The sequence below is a fragment of the Canis lupus genome, chromosome 15, assembly GCF_011100685.1.
Source record: "Canis lupus familiaris isolate Mischka breed German Shepherd chromosome 15, alternate assembly UU_Cfam_GSD_1.0, whole genome shotgun sequence".
Classification (NCBI taxonomy): domain Eukaryota; kingdom Metazoa; phylum Chordata; class Mammalia; order Carnivora; family Canidae; genus Canis; species Canis lupus.
Window position 1 is genome coordinate 38,424,677 of NC_049236.1, and position 21,534 is coordinate 38,446,210.

At 45.3% G+C, this 21,534-nt stretch overlaps 2 protein-coding genes and 1 long non-coding RNA gene across 40 annotated transcripts in view; 2 read left to right on the forward strand and 1 right to left on the reverse strand.

Moving 5' to 3' along the window:
* The window catches only part of APAF1 (apoptotic peptidase activating factor 1), a 146,052-nt gene that overhangs the window by 96,490 nt on the left and 28,028 nt on the right, over positions 1-21,534 (forward strand). For 7 of the 16 annotated variants that reach the window (XR_005370661.1, XR_005370660.1, XR_005370663.1 and 4 more), the window contains exon 28: positions 3,056-3,118. The exons of 1 other annotated variant lie outside the window; for it this stretch is intronic. Coding sequence is in view for 8 of the 15 variants with exons in the window: in XM_038558766.1 (XP_038414694.1) it covers positions 3,056-3,118; positions 20,136-20,255 (183 nt within the window). In the remaining 7 variants the exon portion in view is untranslated. Of the gene's footprint in view, positions 1-3,055; positions 3,119-20,135; positions 21,038-21,534 lie in introns of those variants that run through there. 8 more of the 16 variants (XM_038558759.1, XM_038558760.1, XM_038558768.1 and 5 more) reach the window with 5 other exon arrangements.
* LOC119869417 lies at positions 18-3,046 on the forward strand. The gene is made up of 3 exons (XR_005370674.1): positions 18-552; positions 649-700; positions 1,277-3,046. It is a non-coding gene; the product is annotated as an uncharacterized LOC119869417 (long non-coding RNA).
* ANKS1B (ankyrin repeat and sterile alpha motif domain containing 1B) overlaps positions 4,320-21,534 on the reverse strand; it is a 1,057,476-nt gene continuing 1,040,261 nt past the window's right edge. For 17 of the 23 annotated variants that reach the window (XM_038558748.1, XM_038558747.1, XM_038558746.1 and 14 more), the window contains 2 exons: positions 16,617-16,784; positions 4,320-6,191 (listed from right to left, as the gene is read on the reverse strand). In XM_038558748.1, coding sequence (XP_038414676.1) covers positions 6,081-6,191; positions 16,617-16,784 — 279 coding nt within the window. In that variant the 3' untranslated portion in view covers positions 4,320-6,080. Of the gene's footprint in view, positions 6,208-16,300; positions 16,446-16,616; positions 16,785-21,534 lie in introns of those variants that run through there. The other 6 variants (XM_038558749.1, XM_038558744.1, XM_038558739.1 and 3 more) reach the window with 3 other exon arrangements.

Consider the following 21,534-nt stretch of genomic DNA (forward strand, 5'->3'; position numbering starts at 1 on the left):
TCTTTGACTATCATAAATAAATTTAAAAAAAATTAAAAAAAAAAAAAGATTGCCTTACTCATTTGGGAGGCAGGAGACCTTAGGTCATTACCATTCTTTTTATGATCTGGAATTCGGATGTGCTGGGTAATGCTCTGGCAGCCATTTTGTGATTGTGGAGTGACCTTACAGATGCTATATGCTAAGGATGACAGAGTAGGAACAGAGAAGGAGCTTGTGGACCTACCATTCCAGCCCTGTCCTATTTCTGAAGTTCATGTTACATGAGAAAAAATTCAACCCTTCCCTATTTAAGAGACTGTTCTTTCTGGTCTTTGCTACTAGTCCCTAAATTCAGTTCCTGATACTGAATAAACCAACCTGATGTATAAGAGCAGTCCAACAAATGTCAGTGACTGTCTCTGCCTCCTCCACCCCCTCACTCTAGCCACACACACACTCTTCCTCCTCTGATCAGTAACTGGACATCTAGCTTGCTGGGAGGCTGGTGGAGCTTGGTGGAATCTCAGAAACTCACAAAGGACTGATGCATGGATCATGCCCAGCCCACAGGTGAGTTTTATTTGGCCCACACTTATTTTTTAAAATGCTGAATTTGTTGCCAGCATTTGAAAATCTGGTAATTTTGCATAAATTCTAATTTCTTAGAAAATCTCTTGGCCGAGGGTCTTCATTTCTGCCTGGCAACAGTCAGCTGAGAGTAAGTAGCAGCTGCCCCCTGAGATGAGTCGGGTGCTCTGTGGATTGTCATAGACCTCCCCTCCCCCCACATCACCTGTGTGGCTCTGAAGCCATCTGAGTTTGCAGCCTTCCGTCTCCCTATCCAGACACATCCCCAGAAATGGCCTGCTCAGATGGTATTCCTGAATTTCCTGTGCCTTTCTTCCGCATCTCCCTTGACTCAACACTTAGCACATCGGGGCTTTTGTTTTTGTTTTTTTCAAACTCTCCAAAAACTGAGCATGCACTTTTGATAAGTGGAGAGAAGTCAGCCTCTCAAATGTCAGAAAACAGCTGATGTTGCTTCATACTTGGAGGCATCTTGACTTCCCTTCTCATGTGTCTTACTGAGGAGAGGCAGTACGAGGGAGAGCTTGCAGGCTCCTCAGGGAGCAGCTGTTGGGATGCTTGATTGAGACTGAGACATCCAGAGGACAATTAAATTGAGCATTGACTATGAATTGCTTTGAACGCCATGTTATGAGTAAGAACGACTCCCTCTGAGTTTGCCCTCACTGTACTTTGACATATAACTTATGTGTCCCCTAAATGGCAGGCATTGGAAGATGCATGATAAGCTCTGCTGTGCTGATGAAGTCTCTTCTGTGACCTGCATGCTCCTCAGTTTCCTGGACGTCTGAGGAAACTTCAGCTGCTGGGGCTGCACCTCCAGCCGGGGTGACCCTACTGGAGCTGTTCAATGCAGTCTCGTTTCCTTTCTTTTTTTTTTTTTAGATTCATTCATTCATTCATTCATTCATTCATTCATTCATTCATGAGAGACACAGAGAGAGGGAGAGAGGCAGAGACACAGGCAGAGGGAGAAGCAGGCTCCATGCAGGGAGCGACGTGGGACTTGATCCCGGGTCTCCAGGATCACACCCTGGGCTGAAGGCGGTGCTAAACCGCTGAGCCACCCGGGCTGCCCCAGAGTCTCTGTTTCAGTCTGATGGAAATCCTCACGTCCTTGGTCATTAACTACTCTTGGAAAATTGAATGCCCATGCAGTTTTCACAAACATAGGAGAGTAAAACAAAAGCTGTTTTGATTATAAGTAACTTGTAGCTATAATTCTTTATGAGTTATACAGCGTGCAGTATGTTGTGTCTTTGCATTAGCAGCTTTAAGCTAAATAGTGCCACAATGAACACAGAGCAAGTTCTCAGTAGATTGGCTTGGGATGAAGAGAGGAAACAGCTAAGTGGAATTGGCATTCCGAGGTCTGCTCCAAATTCTTAGGGTTAATTCTCCCTGGCTCATGGGTACTAATGGGATTTCACAGTACACAGGATGGTGACTGGGCAACAGGCCTAGGAGATTCTCTGCCTGCTTTGGAGATGGTTTCTGTGGGAAGCAGGACTCTTGCCGGGGCACCCAGATGCCTGGGTTCACTTGCACAGACCACAGTAAATGGGTGTGGGGTGGGCCAGATGGAGCAGGGGCGGGCTGATGCAGCCTGGGTGCAGGTAGGTTCTGTTGGCTTATGTTGGCTGATGTCCCAGTTATATTGTAAGATGTGTTTATAACTGTCAGATTGCTTGATTTTCATAGGAAACATAGTGAATCGCCTTATTATATAAAAAGAAAACTGAAAAACAGAATGTCCTAAAGGCTTTATTCCATATAGACTTATGAATACGGTCATTATATGACAGTTCTGTGGGAGAAGAGTGAACTCTGGAGGCTAGCCCACTTACCAGATTTTCATTTCTTTTCAGAGCAGTGTTACTTGGGGTCCAAGTGTGAATTTTTATTTTTGAGAATTTGGCCATGTGTTCATTATCTAGGCCTGTTTTGGTGCTCCATCATATCCAAACATTGTCTACCCCAATATTATTTTCTAGTTATTCCAACAGAAAATCTGGTGTGTCTTGAGAAAAACTACTGCCATGACTTATTAATGGATTAACTGGGATTAATTTTCATGGGGTTCATTCACCCAAATTTATCGTAGAATATAATTTAAGAAAAGAATAGAATAATTCAATTAAAGTTCTTTTTTGGAATAATATTAGCCTTCAGGGATCCCCAGCCCCCCGTGGACACTGCGGTTACTGATGTGTCAGACTGCTCCTTTAAGACATGAGCTGCAAGCCCCTCCTTCATCGTTGGGCTGGCTCTCTTCCACTTGCCCCTCGGACCTCTCTTCCCTCTTCCCTGCCCTGTGTAGACTGCATCAGTGGGCTCCTTGTCCTCTGGCTTCCAGGGAGGTCAGGGAATGCAGGGTGGAGAGTGAGATCAGTGTATTTTAATCCCTGGCTCCCCCTCAGGGCCACCACAGCTGGCGGTGTCCTGCAGCCTGTCTGTCAGCCCCCTCCTTTCCCTTCCCCTTTAGGCGATCACCAGCCCAGGGACACCGTTCCACCCGTCTGTTTCCCTACATGCTGCCAACACCTATGTAAGTATTCTATTTATTAAACTCTTAAAATATCCCAATTGGAATGTGCCATCTGCTTCATGCTGGGACCATAACTGGTACAAACAAGCATCTGATCCACAGAGAGAAGAGGACTGCTGACCTCTTGGTGGTTAGCAAAGATAAAAAGGGGCCCAGTTAGCTCAGCTGAAGCATTACCATCTAAAATCCTCGCCCAAACCTTTCCTCAGGAAGCCTGTCCTTTCTGCCTCTAAATGTCATCTCTTCTCAGATGGTTTTAGTGTTTTCAGAGACCTGGGTCCATGCATGTCAGGCTGGTAGCACCCCAAGTTTGTTTTGGTGTGTGTTTCAAAGAGTAGCAGAGCCAGCACTGCAGGGGAGATCTCTGGAAAGTCACAGGTTATGGAATATGAATCGTTGACCTTTCTAGTGTCTCTGACTTGCAGCTGGCATGTGTGTTTTAGGAAAATGGAAGGATTGATGTTATGTAATGTTTTGACCCCCTACCAAGATTCATATGTTGAAGCCTAATCCTCCGATGTGATGGTATTTGGAGATGGGCCTTTGGGATATAATTAGGTTAGATGGAGTCACGATGGTGGGGCCCTCAGGATGAGATTAGTGCCCTTGTAAGAAGATACACCAGAGAGCTTGCTGCTCCCCAACCTTGCACCCGTGTGCATGCGAGTGTGCGCTCACACACACACCAAAGAAGTCACATGACCACACAGCAAGATGGTAGATGCCTACAAACCAAGAGAAAGAGCCCTCAGAGAGAAACCTATTTGCCAGCATCTTGATCTTGGACTTTCCAGCCCCCAGAATTGTGAGAAATACATTTGCTGTTCAAGCCACAGAGTCTGGTATTTGGTTTAGCAGCCCAAGCTGAGTGAGAGATGTGTAGATGTTTTGCCAAACATGCTATCTGTATTGTCCCAGACAAGTGATCTACTTGGGTGGTCCTTGCTCATTTAGAAATTTCTGTTTTGCCAATTCTACTGTAATATTTAAAGACATTGGGGATTTTCTGGCTGAAATTTAAGGTTTAAAGGCCAATGTACCTTTTTTTCAGACTGGTTGAACTTAGAAATGAGCACATTTTCTCAATTTTGCCATTGCTAAAAAAAATCCCTTTAAGCTATAGATGTTGAGGAGGCTGGGCCTTTGATTTTGTTCCTAAATGGAAGCAGAAAGGTGCTCACAGAACGATGCCAAGCACCAGTGGCTGTACAATTTGTTTTATTTTGTGTGCTTTTTTTTATATAGGATATAAATAATGACAAAAATTACAAAATTTATAACTGGAAGCCCAAGCATATTTACACATTTTTGTTTCAGCAAAGCTACTATTTACTTTGCTCCTATACAATTACCTTTTGGTACCATATTTCAGTGTTATTTTACTCTCCATTTACTACATACATATCAACAGTGAATAGGCAAAATATATACAAGGAACTGTTCAGGTCAAGTAATTTAATATTAAAATTCTTCAACACTGAACTAAATCCATATACATTTGTCAGTTTCAAATAAAATTTAGTTATCCTTCTTTAAAACTCACCAACTGATGAATAACTGATAATCCTCAGGTTTAAAATAATACAGGTTAATTAAAAAAAAACATTAAGACAATCCCACAATTTATCAATATCTATAATGAACTTCAAAATGATTCACAATATGATCAGTTAGAACAATATACGTTAAAATGTTACTTTTTTCTATAATGATATTGGTACTGTTTATATAATTTGATTCTACATAAATATACATTATGGTATCATACAAATACTCCACAGAGACATTAAAAAAATTAAAATACCTTAAAGAAATGTAAGTAAATTTTATTTAATCAAATAGTAAGCAAACATTTATTTGTTTCAAGAAAAGAGTTTTATTACTTTGGAATATCTCTTTTTTTTTTTTTTTTTTGTATTTTTTTTCTAGAAAAAAAATTTTTGCAATAGAATTTTATTAACACCTTTCTCAAACAAGGTTTCCATGACAGAAATCTTGACAGCAGGAGCCCTAAATTTTTTTTAACGTTTTCTTTAAAACACTGTGAAGGTTAAAAAAAAACAATCTTTGCAGCTTATGGCTGCATCAGCACTTTCGGTTGGATGCCAGTCTGCTTGCCCTAATCTCCTGCTCTGGGGAGGGTCATCAGCGCTTTGCCACGCCCAAGCCGGTCCTCTTGGTGGTAGCAGTAAAAATTTAGTTATTTGAAGTGAAACCAGAAACATCCTTCACAACTAACCTAGTTTTCTTATCAGTGCATTAATGAAACATTCTTTTAATAAAAATATTTAATACAAGACACATTTTTCTGTGCATAATAAATTCCTCTGTTTTGAATCATTCTTAAATTTTGAATCAATCCATAGATGTAAATGTTTTCTTTATCTGACATGGTTGATTACATATAAAATCCACAAATATAGAAATTGGGAAACAGGATTTCCTGGCAATCATGGGGATGGTTTTTATCCTTATGCATGGAATGATGCTTAGTGATATGATTTTACAGGTGTTTTATGGGGGTTAGTTCTGTTCTGATTCTACCTTTAAAACTGCTGACTGTGAAAAAGCCAAGATTTTTATACTTTTAGGCAGTATTAGAGATCCCCTGTACCTTTTTTTTTTTTAAAGGTATTATCCCCAAATTCAGCAAAGCAGTGTTGGGGGCAGAGTCATTAGAAATAACCTTGGGTGGTGGCAGGGAGGGGAGTCGGGAGAGTCAGCAAAAAATCTCAACTCATGCCTTTCAGGGGTTACGGCTGGAAAGTCTTGTTTGCACACTTTCTGTCACTGGTGCAGAAAGAACGTCCCCAGGAATGGCCAGCGGCCTTTCGCCCGTGACAAGGCCACACAAACAGAGCAGTCTTCCTCCTGGGCTGGGTGGAAACGGAGGCGCGAAGGGAAGCCTGCTCCGGGACTGCTCAGTGTGCAAGGCACCGCGAGGACAGGAGGATGGGGAGTATCAGAAAATTGTGGTTTCATACTTGGTATTAATTCCTCTCTTGGCTTCTTGTCCCGGCTCCACAATCCACGGCAGATTGGCCAGAGTCTTTTGCTCAGATGGGTCGATCTGCTTTAAAACAGAAAGGCTGATGCCTGTTATACGGTGCCTGTAACCAGAGTGCGTATACGCTTCCTAACACTTCCTGGGAACTGACACTAGGCCCTGACAGGACTGCGGGGATATTAGTATGTGAAAATCATGTCTTTGTCCTTTTGATACACGTTTATTGCATAAGGTGTATGCGGGGTACTTGGAGGGTGGGCAGTGACTGAGAACCAGCCCTTGCTCTTGAAGGCACACAGATGGGGAGCAAGCACAGAAGCACTTCAATATATTGAGGAGAGGGAATGGAGGAAGGGAGGGTGCTCTGTGGTTAGTGAGCCAGGGGAGCTCCCAGAGGAGATGAACCAGGTTAGGTCACTCTCCAGCTCAAGCCTACAGTAGTTGCCATCACAGACTAAACCCGAAGTCCTCAAGGCAAAATCTTGAAAGTCACTGGCTTTGCTTCTCCCTGCATGCCAAGCCCACATCCTGGGCCTCTGCTCACATCATCTACTCTATGGGAAGGCCTTTCCCCAGACACCTGCATGCCTTGCACCCTGATGTCATTCAGGTCACAGCTCATCACTACCATCTCACCTGTTCATCACCCAATACAAAATAGCATCCTAACTTTTCTGCTCTTCTCTGCTCTATTCTTTATAATCCTTCTGCCACACACATCATGTTTATTAGTTCATCTTCCATGGCAGTGTAGGATTTTGTTGTTTGCTGTTTCTCTCAAACTTAGAAAAGCTCCTGGCAACCCAATAAATAAATAGCACACAATAAATGCTTATTGAATAGATATTATAAAAGAATGAAGTAATGTCTAAACAGCTGAAGGGTGAGCTAGAGTTTGCCTCGTGATGGGGCAAGGAGAGGGGGAACGGCACGTGCAAAACTCCTGTGATAAAGAGAAGTGGCTGAGAACTTGCAGTTAGTTTGCAGAGTGGAGAGTGGAAAGGTGAGCAGGGCCAGGTCAAGGTAGGCCTTGAATCAGACTGAGGCTGAGCTATAAAATGCTTAAAACTGTTCTGGCCCCCGTGCATCCAAAGTCAGGCCATTCCTGAGTAAGGCTTGAGCTGTGAGCTCTTAGGAGGGGCCTTGGACGGAGTTTTCCATCACACTGCTGCTTCATCTTTTGGTGTTTCCACATCTGCCCTGGCCTCCTGCTCTGCTCAGGAATGGTGGGGCCAGGAAGCGGGGAAAGGCTCTCATTTCTCTTGCACTGTGACCTTGGGAGCCTGCTGGAAGGCTACGGGATCCGTGCCCTTTGACTACCTTCCAGCATGAACTGATTGTATCTCCACAAGGCTCACATATGCTTAGGCATTGTGGAATATGTCTCAGCAATAAACAACTGGATTTGAGGGAAATGGAACATGGGCACCAGTTGAGGGGGATGGGATGTTGAGGCAGTTAAAGGACATCAGTATTATTCACTGTGTAGTTCATATTTCTCAGTGGACGCTTTTAGATGCATATTCTATGAGCCCTCATGGCACCCAACCCAGTTGTACTCTTCTGGAAGGAGTCTGTGGAGACCAGAGTCAAGTCAGATGGAGACATCTGCCATTGACAGATTTATCAGTCCAATGAGAAAGAATATGATACGCTATGAGATGATCCAAAAAATATTCTGAAAACTGGACATTTAACTAGAGGTTGTTTTTTTGGGGGGAGGGGAGACAGATAATGAACAAATAAATCTCCATCAATAAATGCTACACAGAATTAAAAGCAGGTATACAATTGAGTATGACTAGGTGTCTACCTCAGAATGGGCCAGGAAAAGCCTCTTCATGTAGCTGAGACCTGAATGACAAGTGGGAGTCTGCTGTGCAGAAATATGGGGGACCCTATGGTAGGTGGAAGGAAAAGGTGGCACAAAGGCCTCCAGTAGGAGTGAGCTTTGTTCTGTTCCGAAGTAGGAAGGTCTGAGCATCAGAGAGAAGCTTGATGGGAAATTAGGTTTAGGTACATGGGGGCAGTGGTGCCATGATCTGATGTGTGTTTTAGGATCACTCTGCTTGCACGAGGAAGAAGGAAGGTTGTTAGGCTATGTACTGCCATAGTTTTGGAGAGAGTAGTGGTGGTAGTCTGTGTAAGAGTGACTGAGGAAATGGAGAGGAGTGGCTGGATCTGAGACATGTCTTAGGGGTTGTACACAGTGGTCAGAGGAAGATGGGAATTAAGGATGACTCTAGATTTATGGCTTGAGCAGCATGGTGAATGGTTATGCCATTTACTGAGCTGGGAAAGACAGAGTATAAACAGCTTTGAGGGGAGAATCAAGGATTCTGTTCTGGGGACTTCCAGGGAAGATGGAAGAGGGGGAGAATCCTAGGCTCACTTTATCTCCTGCTATACCTTGATAACACCCCCATCAGTGTAAATGACCTGTAGATTGGCAGGACAGACTCACAGCTAGACAGAGAAAAGAGGTCACACTGAAGAGGGTAAAAGGGTAGAGATGCAGTTGGGAGCCAAACAGATCTGCAGGACCTAAGGAAGGGATACTGTGGGTACAGAGGGGAGAGGTGCAGACCCCACCCCAGGCACCCCAGGCACCAAGGACCTGCACTGGGAAGATGAACTCCCATGATACTTGGCTTTGAAAACCAGAGGGGCTTAACGTTGTGGATTTTTATAGTCGGGGGCTTAACATATCTGGAACTTTGAAAATCAGTGAGAGAGAGAAAGTGAAAGGAAACTGAGTCCCTGCCCTTAAGGAGACAGCATAACAAATAGTGTCACCAGGATATGGCATTGAAGCAGCAGTTTGAAAGATACCTGGGGTATACGGGAGGGAGGGAGATTTGTTTACTGATCTCAGAGCATGTGCTGCAGGGGCAAGGATCTATGGGAGACTTACTCAAGAGAAAATGAACTGGCAGGCACCAGTTCCCTCTTCCACGCTCCAGCCTAGACCAGTACACCTGTGTGAACCACTGCAGCAAGAACACTCACCACTTGGCTTGCTAACAGCATGCCCGGCCCCCAAGCTCTCCTGCAGACCTACCCCCAACCTGGTCTTGGCCAGTCCATCCAGAACAACGCCACAAGCATGGCAGTATGCAGGCAGCCCTGAGAGGGGTTAGCACCACTCCCAAAGGGACTCCCAGGGAAAGGGGAGTAAAACCATGCACAGCAATCTGACTGTGGCCCCAGGAGTGGGCTGGAGACTGACATCCGGTCTGACTACAGGCCCCACTCTCCAACAAAAACTTCTCAGGGTACAACCCAGGGAGAGTGCCCTGCAGTGTGATGCTCCTGTAGCTCTGGAAAATACCTGGTCTAACCCAGCTCAAGCCTAAGGCAGCCCCAGACTGGCCCACTATCACAGGGAACCAAACCCTGCCCACAATAGGCAAAGAGAGCCATAGAAGACAACTGGACTGAAGGCAAAAGCAGCTCACCACAACAGTAAGGTGCACACAACACACATAGGGGACACCCCATAAATGCCAGGTTCTGATGAAGAGGGGACATTGCACTGCAGGGCACTATAGTGGCACTTTTGCTTTTTGCTAAGGCCACTACTTTCAAGAGCAAGAGGCATGACTGACTCTGTTCTGTGTCAGAACAGACAGGGAGTTAGGGAGTTAGACAAAGTGAGGAAACAGGAATGTGTCCCAAATGAAAGAACAGGACAAAATCACAGCAAGACAGCAAAACTCTCAGAGATAAGTAATATGCCTGATAAAGAAAGGTCATAAAGGTACTTACTGGACTTGAGAAAAGAGTACAGGACCTCAGTGAGACCCTCAACAAAGAGACAGAAAAAACAAAACAAAACAAAACAAAGAAACAATCAGAAGAAGAACCCAATAACAAATTAAAAATACACTAGAGGGAATAAATAGACTAGAGGAAGTAGAAGAATGGATCAGTGATGTGGGGGACAAAGGAATGGAAAACAATCAAGCTGAACAGGAGAAGGAAAAAAGATTAACAAAAAATGAGAATAGATTAAGGGAACTCAGTGACACCATCCAGTATAATAGCACTGCATTATAGGGATCCTAGAATGAGAAGAGAGAGTAAAAGGGGCAGAACATGTATTTGAAGAAATAATAGCTGAAAATTTCCCTAACTTGGGGAAGGAAATGGAAATCCAGATCTAGGAGGCACAGAGAGCTCCTAACAAAATCAACCCAGGAGGTTCATACCAAAACATATTATAATTAAAATGGTAAAAAGTAGTGATAAAGACAGAATTTTTAAAGCAGCAAGAGAAAAGAAAAGTTACATACAAGGAAGCCCCATAAGCCTATCAGCTGATTTTTTTAGCTGAAACTTTGCAGGCCAGAAAAAAGTGCTGAAAGGAAAAAACCTGCAGTCAAGAATACCCAGCAAGGCTATCATTCAGAATAGGATAGAGAAAGAGTTTCCCAGACAAAAGTTAAAGGAATTCATGACCACTAAACAAGCCGTACAACAAATATTAAACAAAACTCTGAGTGGAAAGGAAAGACCATAAGCAGGAGTAAGAAAAGTAGGAAGCAAAAAAGCAGTAAAATTAAGTATACCTTTAAAATCAGTCAAGGGATTCACAAAATAAAAGGATGTAAAGTATGACACCTTACACCTAAAACCTGGGGAGGGGAGGAGAGGAGTTAAAAATTTAGTGTTTTTAGAATGGGTTCAAACTTAAGTGACCATCAACTTAATATTCACTACCATCTGAATAAGATGTTATTTTTTTTTTAATTTTATTTATTCATGAGAGACAGAGAGAGAGAGAGAGAGGCAGAGACCCAGGCAGAAGGAGAAGTAGGCTCCATGCAGGGAGTCTGACATGGGACTTGATCCCGGGTCTCTAGGATCACACCTGGGCTGAAGGTGGTGCTAAACCGCTGAGCCACCTGGGTTGCCCTGCATTAAGATGTTATCAGAAGGGAGACAGAACATGAAGACTCCTAAATCTGGGAAATGAACTAGGGGTGGTGGAAGGGGAGGAGGGGTGGGGTGGGGGTGAATGGGTAATGGGCACTGAGGGGAGCACTTGACGGGATGAGCACTGGGTGTTATTCTGTATGTTGGCAAATTGAACACCAATAAAAAATAAATTTATTATTAAAAAAAAGAAAAAAAAGATGTTATATACAAACATTATGGTAACCACACAACAAAAACTGTGACCAGATACACAAAACAAAGAGAAAGGAATCCAACTACATTACTAAACAAAGCCAGCAAACCATGAGAGAAGAGACCAGAAGAAAAGAACAGAAAATACTACAAAACAACAAGTAACAAAACAGTAATAACTACATACCTGCCAATAATTACTTTGAATGTAAATCAAATACATAGGGTGATGGAATGGATAAAAAAGCAAGACTTGGTATATGCTGCCTCATTTCAGACCTAAAGACACCTACAGATTGAAACGAAAGTGAAGGGATAGAAAAGCATTTATCATGCAAATGCAAGTGAAAAGAAAGTCGGGGTAGCAACACTTCTATAAGACAAAATAGACTTCAAATCAGACTGTAACAAGAGACAAAGAATCCTAATCCTAAAGGGGACAATCCAACAAGAAGATACAACAACCATAAATATTTATGCAGCCAACATGGGAGCACCCAAATACATAAAGCAGTTCATAACAAATCTAAAGGAAGGAACCAATAGTAATACAATAGTAGTAGGGAACTTTAACATCCCACTTACATCCATGGGTCATCTAAACAGAAAATCAATAAGGAAAGAGTAGCTTTGAACGACACCTTGAACCAGATGGATTTAACAGATACATTCAGAACATTCCATCCTAGAACACATTCTTTTCAAGTGTACATGGAATATTCTCCAGAATAGATGTTAGGCTGCAAAATAAGTCTTAACAAATTCAGAAATATTGAAGTCATACCATGTGTCTTTTCTGACCACAACACTATGAAACTAGAAACCAATCACAAGAAAATATCTGGAAAGAACACAAATACAAGGAGTTAAATAATTAATAGGCTACTAAACAATGAATGGGTCAAACAAGAAATTAAAGAGGAAATAAAAAAAATACATGGAGAAAAATGAAAACAATGATGCTAAATCTCTGTGATGCACCAAAAGCTGTTTGAAGAGGAAGTTTACATCAACAGGCCTACCTCAAGAAGTAGAAAAATCACAATGTAACTTTACACCTAAAAGAGCTACAAAAAGAGAAAACAAAACCTAAAACCAGCAGAAAGAAAGAAATAATAAAGATTAGAGAAGAAATAAATGAAATAGAAAACTAAAAAACCAACGGATCAATGAAACCAGGAGCTGGTTCTTTGCAAAGAGATCAATGCAATTGATAAACCTCTAGCCAGACACATCAAAAATAAAGGACTCAAATAAACCAAATAAAAAATGAAAGAAATAACAAGTGACACCACAAAAGTAAAAAAGAATTAGAATATTATGAAAAATTATAATTTTTCATAATATTCTAACAACTAATTGGACAACAAATTGGAAACCTAGAAGAAATGAAATAAATTCCTAAAAATCTATAATCTCCTAAAACTGAATCAGGAAGAAATAGAAAATTTGAACAGAACAATTACCAGCAATGATATTGAATGAATAATCAAAACAACTCCCAACAAACAAAAGTCCAGGACCAGATAGCTTCACAGGTGAATTCAATCAAACATTTACTTTTAAAATTTTTTAAAGATTATTTATTTATTCACGGGAGACAGAGGCAAAGACATAGGCAGAGGGAGAAGCAGGCTCCCTGCAGGGAGCCTGATATGGGACTTGATTCTAGGACCCCAGGATCATGTCCTGAGCCAAAGGCATATGCTCAACCACTGAGCCACCTAGATGCCCCTCTAACTGAACATTTAAGAAGAGTTAATACTTATTCTTCTCGGGACACCTGGGTATGTCTATGTCTCTGCTTGTGTCTCTGCCTCTCTCTTTCAAGAATAAGCAAAAATCTTAAAAAAAAAAAAAAAAAAAGCAAACCTTTTTCTTCTCAAACTTTTCCAAAGAATTGAAGAGGAAGGAAAGCTTCCAAATTCATTCTCTGAAGCCCACATTACCCTGTGATACCAAAACCAGATAAAGACACTATCAAAGAGAGAGAGAGAAACTATAGGCCAATATTCCTGATGAACATTCATACAAAAATACAACAAAATATTGGCAAACCATATTGAACAATACATTAAAAAAAATCACTCCCCACGATCAAGTGGGATTCAATCCTGGAATGCAAGTGGTTCAATATTTTCAAATCATATCAATAAAAGAGAAAGGATAAAAAGCATATGATTATTTCAAAAGATCCAGAAAAAGCATTTGACAAAGTGCAATATCTATTCATGATAAACATGAATAGATAAACCCTTAACAATGTAGGTTTAGAGGGAACATACCTTAACATAATAAAGACCATATTCGAAAAACCCACAACTAACTTCATACTCAATGATGATAAACACAGCTGTTCCCCTGAGATCAGAAATAAGACAAGAATGTCCACTCTCACTACTTTAATCAACAAAGTTCTGGAAAGTCTAGCCAGAACCATCAGACAAGAAAAAGAAATGAAAGGTAGCCAAATTGGTAAGGAAGAAGTAAACCTTTATTTGTAAATGACATCATACCATGTATAGAAAACCCTAAGTCTCCACCAGAAAACTACGAGAACTGAGAAATGAATTAAGTAAGGTTTCAGGATCCAAAATCAGTATACAGGAAACCACTACATTTCTATACACTGATAATGAGGTAGCAGAAAGAGAAACTGACAAACCAATACCACTTAAAATTGCACCAAAAATAATAAAATACCTAGGAATAAACTTAACCAAGTTGTTCTTTTACCTGAAAACAACAGAACACTGATAAAAAAATTAAAGATGACACAAGCAAATGACAAGATAGTTCATACTTATAGATTGGGAGAACAAATAGTATTAAGATGGCCACACTACCCAAAGCAATCTACAGATTTAGTGCAATCCCTTATTAACATACAAACAACAGTTTTCACAGAACTAGAACAAACGATCCTAAAATTTGTATGGAATTACAAAAGACCCTGATTAGCCACAGCAGTCTTGAGAAAGAAGAACAAAACTGGAGGCATTACAATCCCAGATTTCAACATATCCTACAAAGCAGCAGTCATCAAAACAGTATGGTGCTGACACAAAAACAGACACATAGGTCCATGGAACAGAAATTAACCCATGATATGATCTATTAATCTTCAATAAAAGAGATAAGAATATGCAACAGGAGTCTCTTCAACAAATGTTGCTGGGAAAACTGGACAGCTACATGCAAAAGAATGGAAGTGGCTCACTTTCTTACACTATACACAAAAAATAAACTCACAATGGAGTAAATATCTAAATGTGAGACCTGAAACCATAAAGATCCTAGAAGAGAGAGCAGGCAGTAATTCCTCTGACATCAGCCATAGCAGTGTTTTTCTAGATATGTCTCCTGAAGCAATGGAAACAAAAGCAAAAATCAACCATTGGGACTACATCAACATAAAAAGCTTCTGCACAGCAAAGGAAACAATCAACAAAATCAAAATACAACCTACCGAATGGGAGAAGATATTTGCAAATGACAACTCTGATAAGGGGTTAATATCTACAATATATAAAGACTGTAAACAACCCAACACCCAAAACGCCCAATCATCCAATTAAAAATGAGTAGAAGACGTGAAACATTTCTCCAAAGAAGACATATGGATGGCCAAGAGACACATGAAAAGATGCTCAACATCCCTCATCATCAGGGAAATGCAAATCAAAACCACAATGAGATATATCACTTCATACCTGTCAGAATGGCTAACATCAACAACATAAGAAACAAGTGTTGCAAGGATATGGAGAAAAAGGAACCCTCAGGCACTGCTGGTGGGAATGCAAACTGGTGCAGCCACTGTGGAAAATCAGTGTGGGGCTTCCTAAAAAATTAAAAACAGAACTACCAATATGACCCAGTAACTGCACTACTGGATATTTACCCAAAGAATATGAAACATGAAGTTGGAAAGATACATGCACCCCTATGTTTACTGAGCATTATTTACAGCAGCCAGGATATGGGAGCAGCCCAGGTGTCCACGGATGGATGAATGGATAAAGAAAAAGTGGTGTGTACACACACACACACACACACACACACACACACACACACAGGAGGGAATAGGACTCAGCCATACAAAATGAAATCTTGCCATTTGCAACAACACAGATCCACAAGGTACAAAGCTAAGTGAAATAAGTCAGAGAAAGACAACTACCACACGACTTCATTTATATTTGTTTTCTAAAAAATGAACAACAACAAAAAAACCCCAGACTCTTAACTTATAGAGAAATGAGGGTTAGCAGTGGGGCAGTAGGTGGGGGATGAGGGAAACAGGTGAAGGGGATTAAGGCTCCGTGTCCAGATGAGCACCGAGCAGTACGTAGAGCTGTTAAATCTCTACTATAAAGTGGAAACTAATGGAACACTGTATGTCAATCATACCGGAATTAAAGTGAAGAGAATTCTGTTGTGGACATGCTGCGTTTCAGATGTCTGTTAGATGTCGCAGCAGTTGGACACACAAGTCTGGATGTGTGGGAGTGCGCCAACATTGGGAACCAGTGGGGCCCGGTGGGGGCAGAGCTGAAGGGACCGTGGCATCTGAAGGGAAGACTTTCGGGGACCGGTTTGTCACTGGTGATGCTCAGAGATGAGGGATGAGCATGGGACGGAATGGCCGAAGGGGGGTAATAATGAGCCATCAAGGGGCAAAGGCCAGATGCTGGAGGGGTCGTCCCCACGGAGGGTGTTGAGGCTGCCAAGAACCGTGACAGGAGTAGAGGCCCAAGAGAAGACTGCAAACCAGGAGCCGCGTGGTCACCAAGGGAGGTGCTTCCTGACAGACGTTAGGGATCCTACGCCTGCCCTGTGACCCCACAAGCCAGGGACCCCACAAACAGGGAGGAGAGAGCTAGAGCTAGAGGGCGGACGGGTGTGAGGGCGGGCACCTGGGTGCTGCCCCGTGGCCGCCGAGCAGGGCCGGGTGGAGGCTGGCGGGGAAGCACGGAGGCCGCGGGACGGCCTCCCCAGGACACGAGGTCTCGGCGGCTGCGGAGGGGAGGGGACGTTCCTGGAGGAAGGAGGGCGGCTCTGCAGGGCGCCGGGCGGGAGGGCGGGAGCCCGCTCAGGGCAGCGAAGCCTCAGGGAACGTCGTTTCCTCGCCTGCCGGAACCTTCAGGAAAGACTGGGCAGCACTGGGCCCCCCCTGTCGCAGGGCTGCCGCGGGTGACAGAGAAAGTCGGAGTGTCCTTGGGAGCCTCCAGGGTCGGATGCCCCCCCGGGGTGCGGGAGCCGGGCGGGGGTGGAGGGCGCAGGCCGGGCGGAGACGCCCCCCCCCACCCGCCGGCCCCCAGCGAGGCCTGCAGCTCACGTTTCTTTCCTACTTACCACCGATTTGCGGATGCTGACGCGGGGTTTGGGGATGGGTTTGGAGGGCTTGTTTTCGAAGCTCTCGGGAAGCGTCGACGAATGGCCCCCCTTCCTGGCCTGCAGCGCGAGCTGGTAAGCGACCTCGAACGCCTGTCCCAGCGTCAGGATGATCTCGTAGGCCAGGTTCTGCGGGAGAGGGGGGGCGCTTACCCCGCGGCCGCAGGCTGGCCGAGCCGAGGGGCGGGACGACAGCGGGGCCCCGCCTTCCCCGGGCCGCACCCCCTGGCCCCAGGGGCCGCCGCGGCTCCCTCCCCGCCGCCGGCCCCGCCGCCCCTGTGCGCCGGCCCACACGCGCCGCAGGAGCCGTGCCTGACAGGGCTGGGCCTTTTTACCTCAAACATCTGTGATTCAGTGAACATCTCCGAAGCACAATCAAAATCTAATTTAGGCGGAGGGGAGAGGCATTAGTCATGCTGCTGTGGTGTCTCACAGCTACAGCCGCCAGCGTGCAAACAGAGCCAATTATCCATCTCTCTCGTGAGGCGCTTGCTCTCCCTGTGGGTCGGCTCCATATTTCATCATCAAACCAGCAAGAGACAGGAGAGTGTGTCGGGCCCGAATGCCGGTCCGAGCAGCGACTGGGAGAAAGGGTCTCCTCTTCAGACCTTCAACCGCTCCCTCCAAGACGACTCTGGCTTTGTTTCCTCTTCTCTGGATATGTATCCCCGATTCCCGCCTTCTCTTCCCCGCACAGCTCCGCCCGGTCTTCTCTCAGTGAGAAAATCCGACGCCGCCCACCTCAAAGAGGCAGGTCTTGGCCATGCCCCCGGGTCAGGGTGCACCAGAGCGCGCAGATGCCCGTGGCCCACAGGGGGCCCGCAGACAGCGGGCGGGGGCTTCTCAAGGTCTCATTCTGGTCAGCGACCCTAGAATGTCTGTTCATGGTTTTTTAAAACACAGATGGCCTCTGCTTATGCTGCTTTTGCAACGGTGCCCCCGCACCCGCCCGTCCTCCCCAGTCAAGCACATAGAAAGGCTCATTTACCATGGTGCTGGGCAGAACCGCCTGGGATTGTTCCCATGTGATGACGTCAGGGCAAGGGACACAGGATGGCCTTCGGAAGCCACGTGGACGAGGCCATGGGTCTCTGGACAGACCAGGTTTCAGGGCGACACCAGACTGTTGAGGTCTTACGCTCAAGGAGGGACAAGGCCTCGGAGACGGAAAGCTCTCTCAACAGAGGAGGTATCTTCCTCTCTGGGTGACAGAGGAAGCGATGGCCCCACAGGATGGATGTGTGCTTGCGGGAGACCCCGAACCCTGCACAGCCCACTCGAGCACCTCCTGCAGTGAGCGCAGATCCCACGTTTGCCTCCGAGGAGGAGTCACACGAGTAAATTAGCAGGGCACCCACAAATGACAGTGGAGGAGGGCCGCAGACAGCTCCGGCCAGCCCGGCACCAAGAGGGCGGAACCCTTCGACTGCCTACCCCGGGCACCCACGTCACCGTCAGCTTTGCCTCCTAGCGCGCAGAGGGGAGCCTCTGAAAGGCACACTGGGGCTTCTGACCTCTGCAGTCTCCGTGTGAAGTGCTGGGTGCTCGGGCTTGCCGGGCAAGCCTGTGGAGATGGTTGCCGTCCAGCTGACAGGGCTCTGAGGCAGCCACTGGTGCGCTGGGTGCGCAGATGGGCTGAGGGAAAGGCAGCAGACGCGGTGCCAATGTGCAGCTTGTAGCTACTGGAGCAGGAGCTTAAGGAGTGTGAATTGCTTTATCATTAACCTAAAAACAAATTCCTGAAAGTGAGATTTACTTAAAAGCTCCAGTGTCTTCAAATGAAAGTCAAAGATGCTCATTTGAGCAAGTGTGATTTTTCGCAGGACTATTATTGGAAGCCTAAAGGTTTTGAAAGGTCCCAGGTTAGAAGCCCTGCTTTTTCATTTTTTAATTAGTTTGTGGTGTTAGGAAACTGCGCAAATAAGACACGGAGACCACACTGTGTCCAATGGCCTCTCCTGGTTTGGCTTGTGTTTTCTCTTGATGCCTGGCTTTTCATTTTAATTTAGAATAAAGAGTTCTTTTCTCATGATCATGTACAGTAAGGAGTTGGACATTGTTACCTTCCCTATCTCTTTTGCCACCTCAATGTTTGAGGTCTTGATTCTGGAAGCCAGGGAGGGTCCATGGGCATGAGGAGCGGCTGGTTCTGACAGGGCTTCAGAATGCTGAGTGTTTCTGACCCTCAGGACCTGCAGACACGTCTTTGGGTGGGGACGAAGGTTCATTTCCCTTGCCTCTCCTTACCTAGTAACTTAGATACACTATTTAAATGGGAGGACACTTATTGTGAGAGTAGGAGCTTCTCCTGGGATGAGACCAAAAGTCAATACTGCAACATGAGGGAGGCTGAAGTGGCCTCCTCCTTTGAGCCAGGCCTGCTGCCCCCAGTGACGTTAGCTGGCACTGGGGCGCTAGGGATGCTGCTCCAACACCTGAAGGCCCAACTACCCTCTACTTGTATTGTTATCTTCACAACTGTGGTGAGGCCGGTGCCTGGGAGTGTGGCTGGCACACCGCAGGCGCTCAGTACGTGCTCAGTGAATGAATGGATGAGGAGCCAAAGGACACGCCAGGGCCACAGCACTACCATAGCCGCACCCTGTGCGGTGTACGTATACTACAGGGTCGTTGCCTTAGGCAGCACAGCTACCATCACGTGAGGACTTCCAGGCATTAGGAATTGAGTGGGCCAAGCCTTAGAGTTGTTGTCTTAAGGATTACCACAGTTACCTGCCAAATACCATTATCCTTGCTTCATAGATGAGGAAGTCGAGGCTCAGAGAGGTTAAGTAACTTGCCCAACATCACAGAACTAGAAAGTCACAGAGCTGTGATGTGAACGAGTGTCTGTAACTCAAGGTCCATGCTTTAACCCTACCCCGCGTGGGGGCTGCTCCCCACAACGGCTGCCATCAGTTCCGCTGCCCTTTCACGCCTGCCGTGACATCCCCCCAGGATGGTCAGTCTGTTTCCCCACCTACTTGAATCTGGGTGGGCCCTACTGACTTTTCCAATTAGCAGATTGCAGCAGAAGGGACATGTGGGGAGCTTTGAGATTTGGTGGTGGGGAGCCCTGTAGCTTTGACCCAGGCCTCTTGGGCAAACACTCGCTCTGAGGAAAGCAGCCATGGGTAAACATCTGACCGCCCTGAGGTCACCATGCTGTGCAAATAACCAGGCTAGCCAGAGGCAGAGGCTGCCTGGAAAGAACCAGCAGTGGCAGTCATCCCAGCCTCGCCACCGGATACACAGCAAAGGAGTCATCCCGGACTTGTGATCTCTAGGAAATGCTGCACAGGGAGGCCCCAAGAATGCAGACACTTGGCCCCAGTAGAGCTGTCCCAACATCAGCAGCCATCTGAGCCACCCCAGTGGAGGCCCCACATACCACTGAGCAGACGAAAGCAGAACTGCCCCATTTTGCCCAAATCCCTTACTCACAGAATCATAAACATTATGAAATGGATGTTCTTCTAGGTCACTAAGTCTTGGAATGGCTGTTCAAGAAGCCACAAAAAACAGGAACACCATGCAATGCTAAAGAAGGCTGGGCAGATTCAGCAGGAAGAGGAACTGCCAGCCCGTGAGCTGGCATGAACAGTGTGGAGTCGTGGGGAGTCAGTCCTGGAACCACCCCACCCTCAGCCACATGAGGAATCACCCCACTTCCTGTGATCCATCCTGGTCACAGCAGCACAGTCAGCACTAAGGTGTCCCTTCACCTGTTAGCCCAAACCACAGAGCTGGACTGTCCCACAACCATGTTCTCCTCTCCAGTCACGACCTCCCTTGGGGATACATTCAAACTCCTTTGGCTTTACATGTCCTACTTTACTTTACATCTTTCAGATGACGTGAGCCAGCCTGTCTCCGGCCATGGCTCCTTCTGCCCCTCCTAGCTTATTGGGAAATACCTACCTTGGCTTTTCAGCATGAGTGTCTTTCTAGAATCGCACTTATTATGGCTATCGGCCTTGAGCATCTTCTACCTCACAAAGACCACCAATGAAAGAGGATAGCCCGTGTTGTGCATGTATGTTTGGTGCAGGCATGGAGGATGATTCCTGGGGACAGCATGCTCTGAGAGCCTCATTTTTCTTTACATGAAAATGGGGATAATGGGGATAATAACATGCAGGACCGACTTCACTGGACTGTTTTGAGAATCACTCACGATTACACTCAACTAATGGCAATCTCAGCCCACATTATTTTCTGTGTGCCATGGACCATATGACACACTTCACATGGACCACCTCGAACCCTAACAACCACCCTGTAGGGGTTATTAATAACTGTGGGGCTATTATTGCTCCTGTTTTACATGTGAGCGAATTGAGCACAGAATGGTTCAGTAACTTGGTCATGAAGCTGGCACCTGGCTGAGCTAGGATTTGAATACAAGTGTTGGTAGCCATGCTCTTGACCACTCTACCTTACAACTACAGTTGCGATAAAGGACTTTTGAGAACTGTTAAAAAAAAAAAAAACAAATAAACTTAAAATAAACATTAAATATAGAAGCTCTTGGGTGGTCGATGCATCTTGGCCAGGGTGAGGGTCCTGAAAAGTACACAATTTGCTTGGGTTTCATGCCAGGACCAGTGGAGAGGCAGCCTCCAAGCAGTGGGTGTCCTTTGTGACTTGACATGATCCATCATCATGAGGACTGTCAACCACTGCATGTGCCCCTTCCATGATAAAGGACGCCCAGCAGCACTCCCTCTCTAGCAGAGGCTTTTAGGATGAAGGCAGGGAATCCCAAGTCCATGGGGACAACCGCCCCAGGGGGGACACGACAACCTCCAAAGCCCTTCCCTTTTCCCCTAGGGATCCTGATCTGCGAATTAAGAATTGCTACATTAGAGGAATTTGC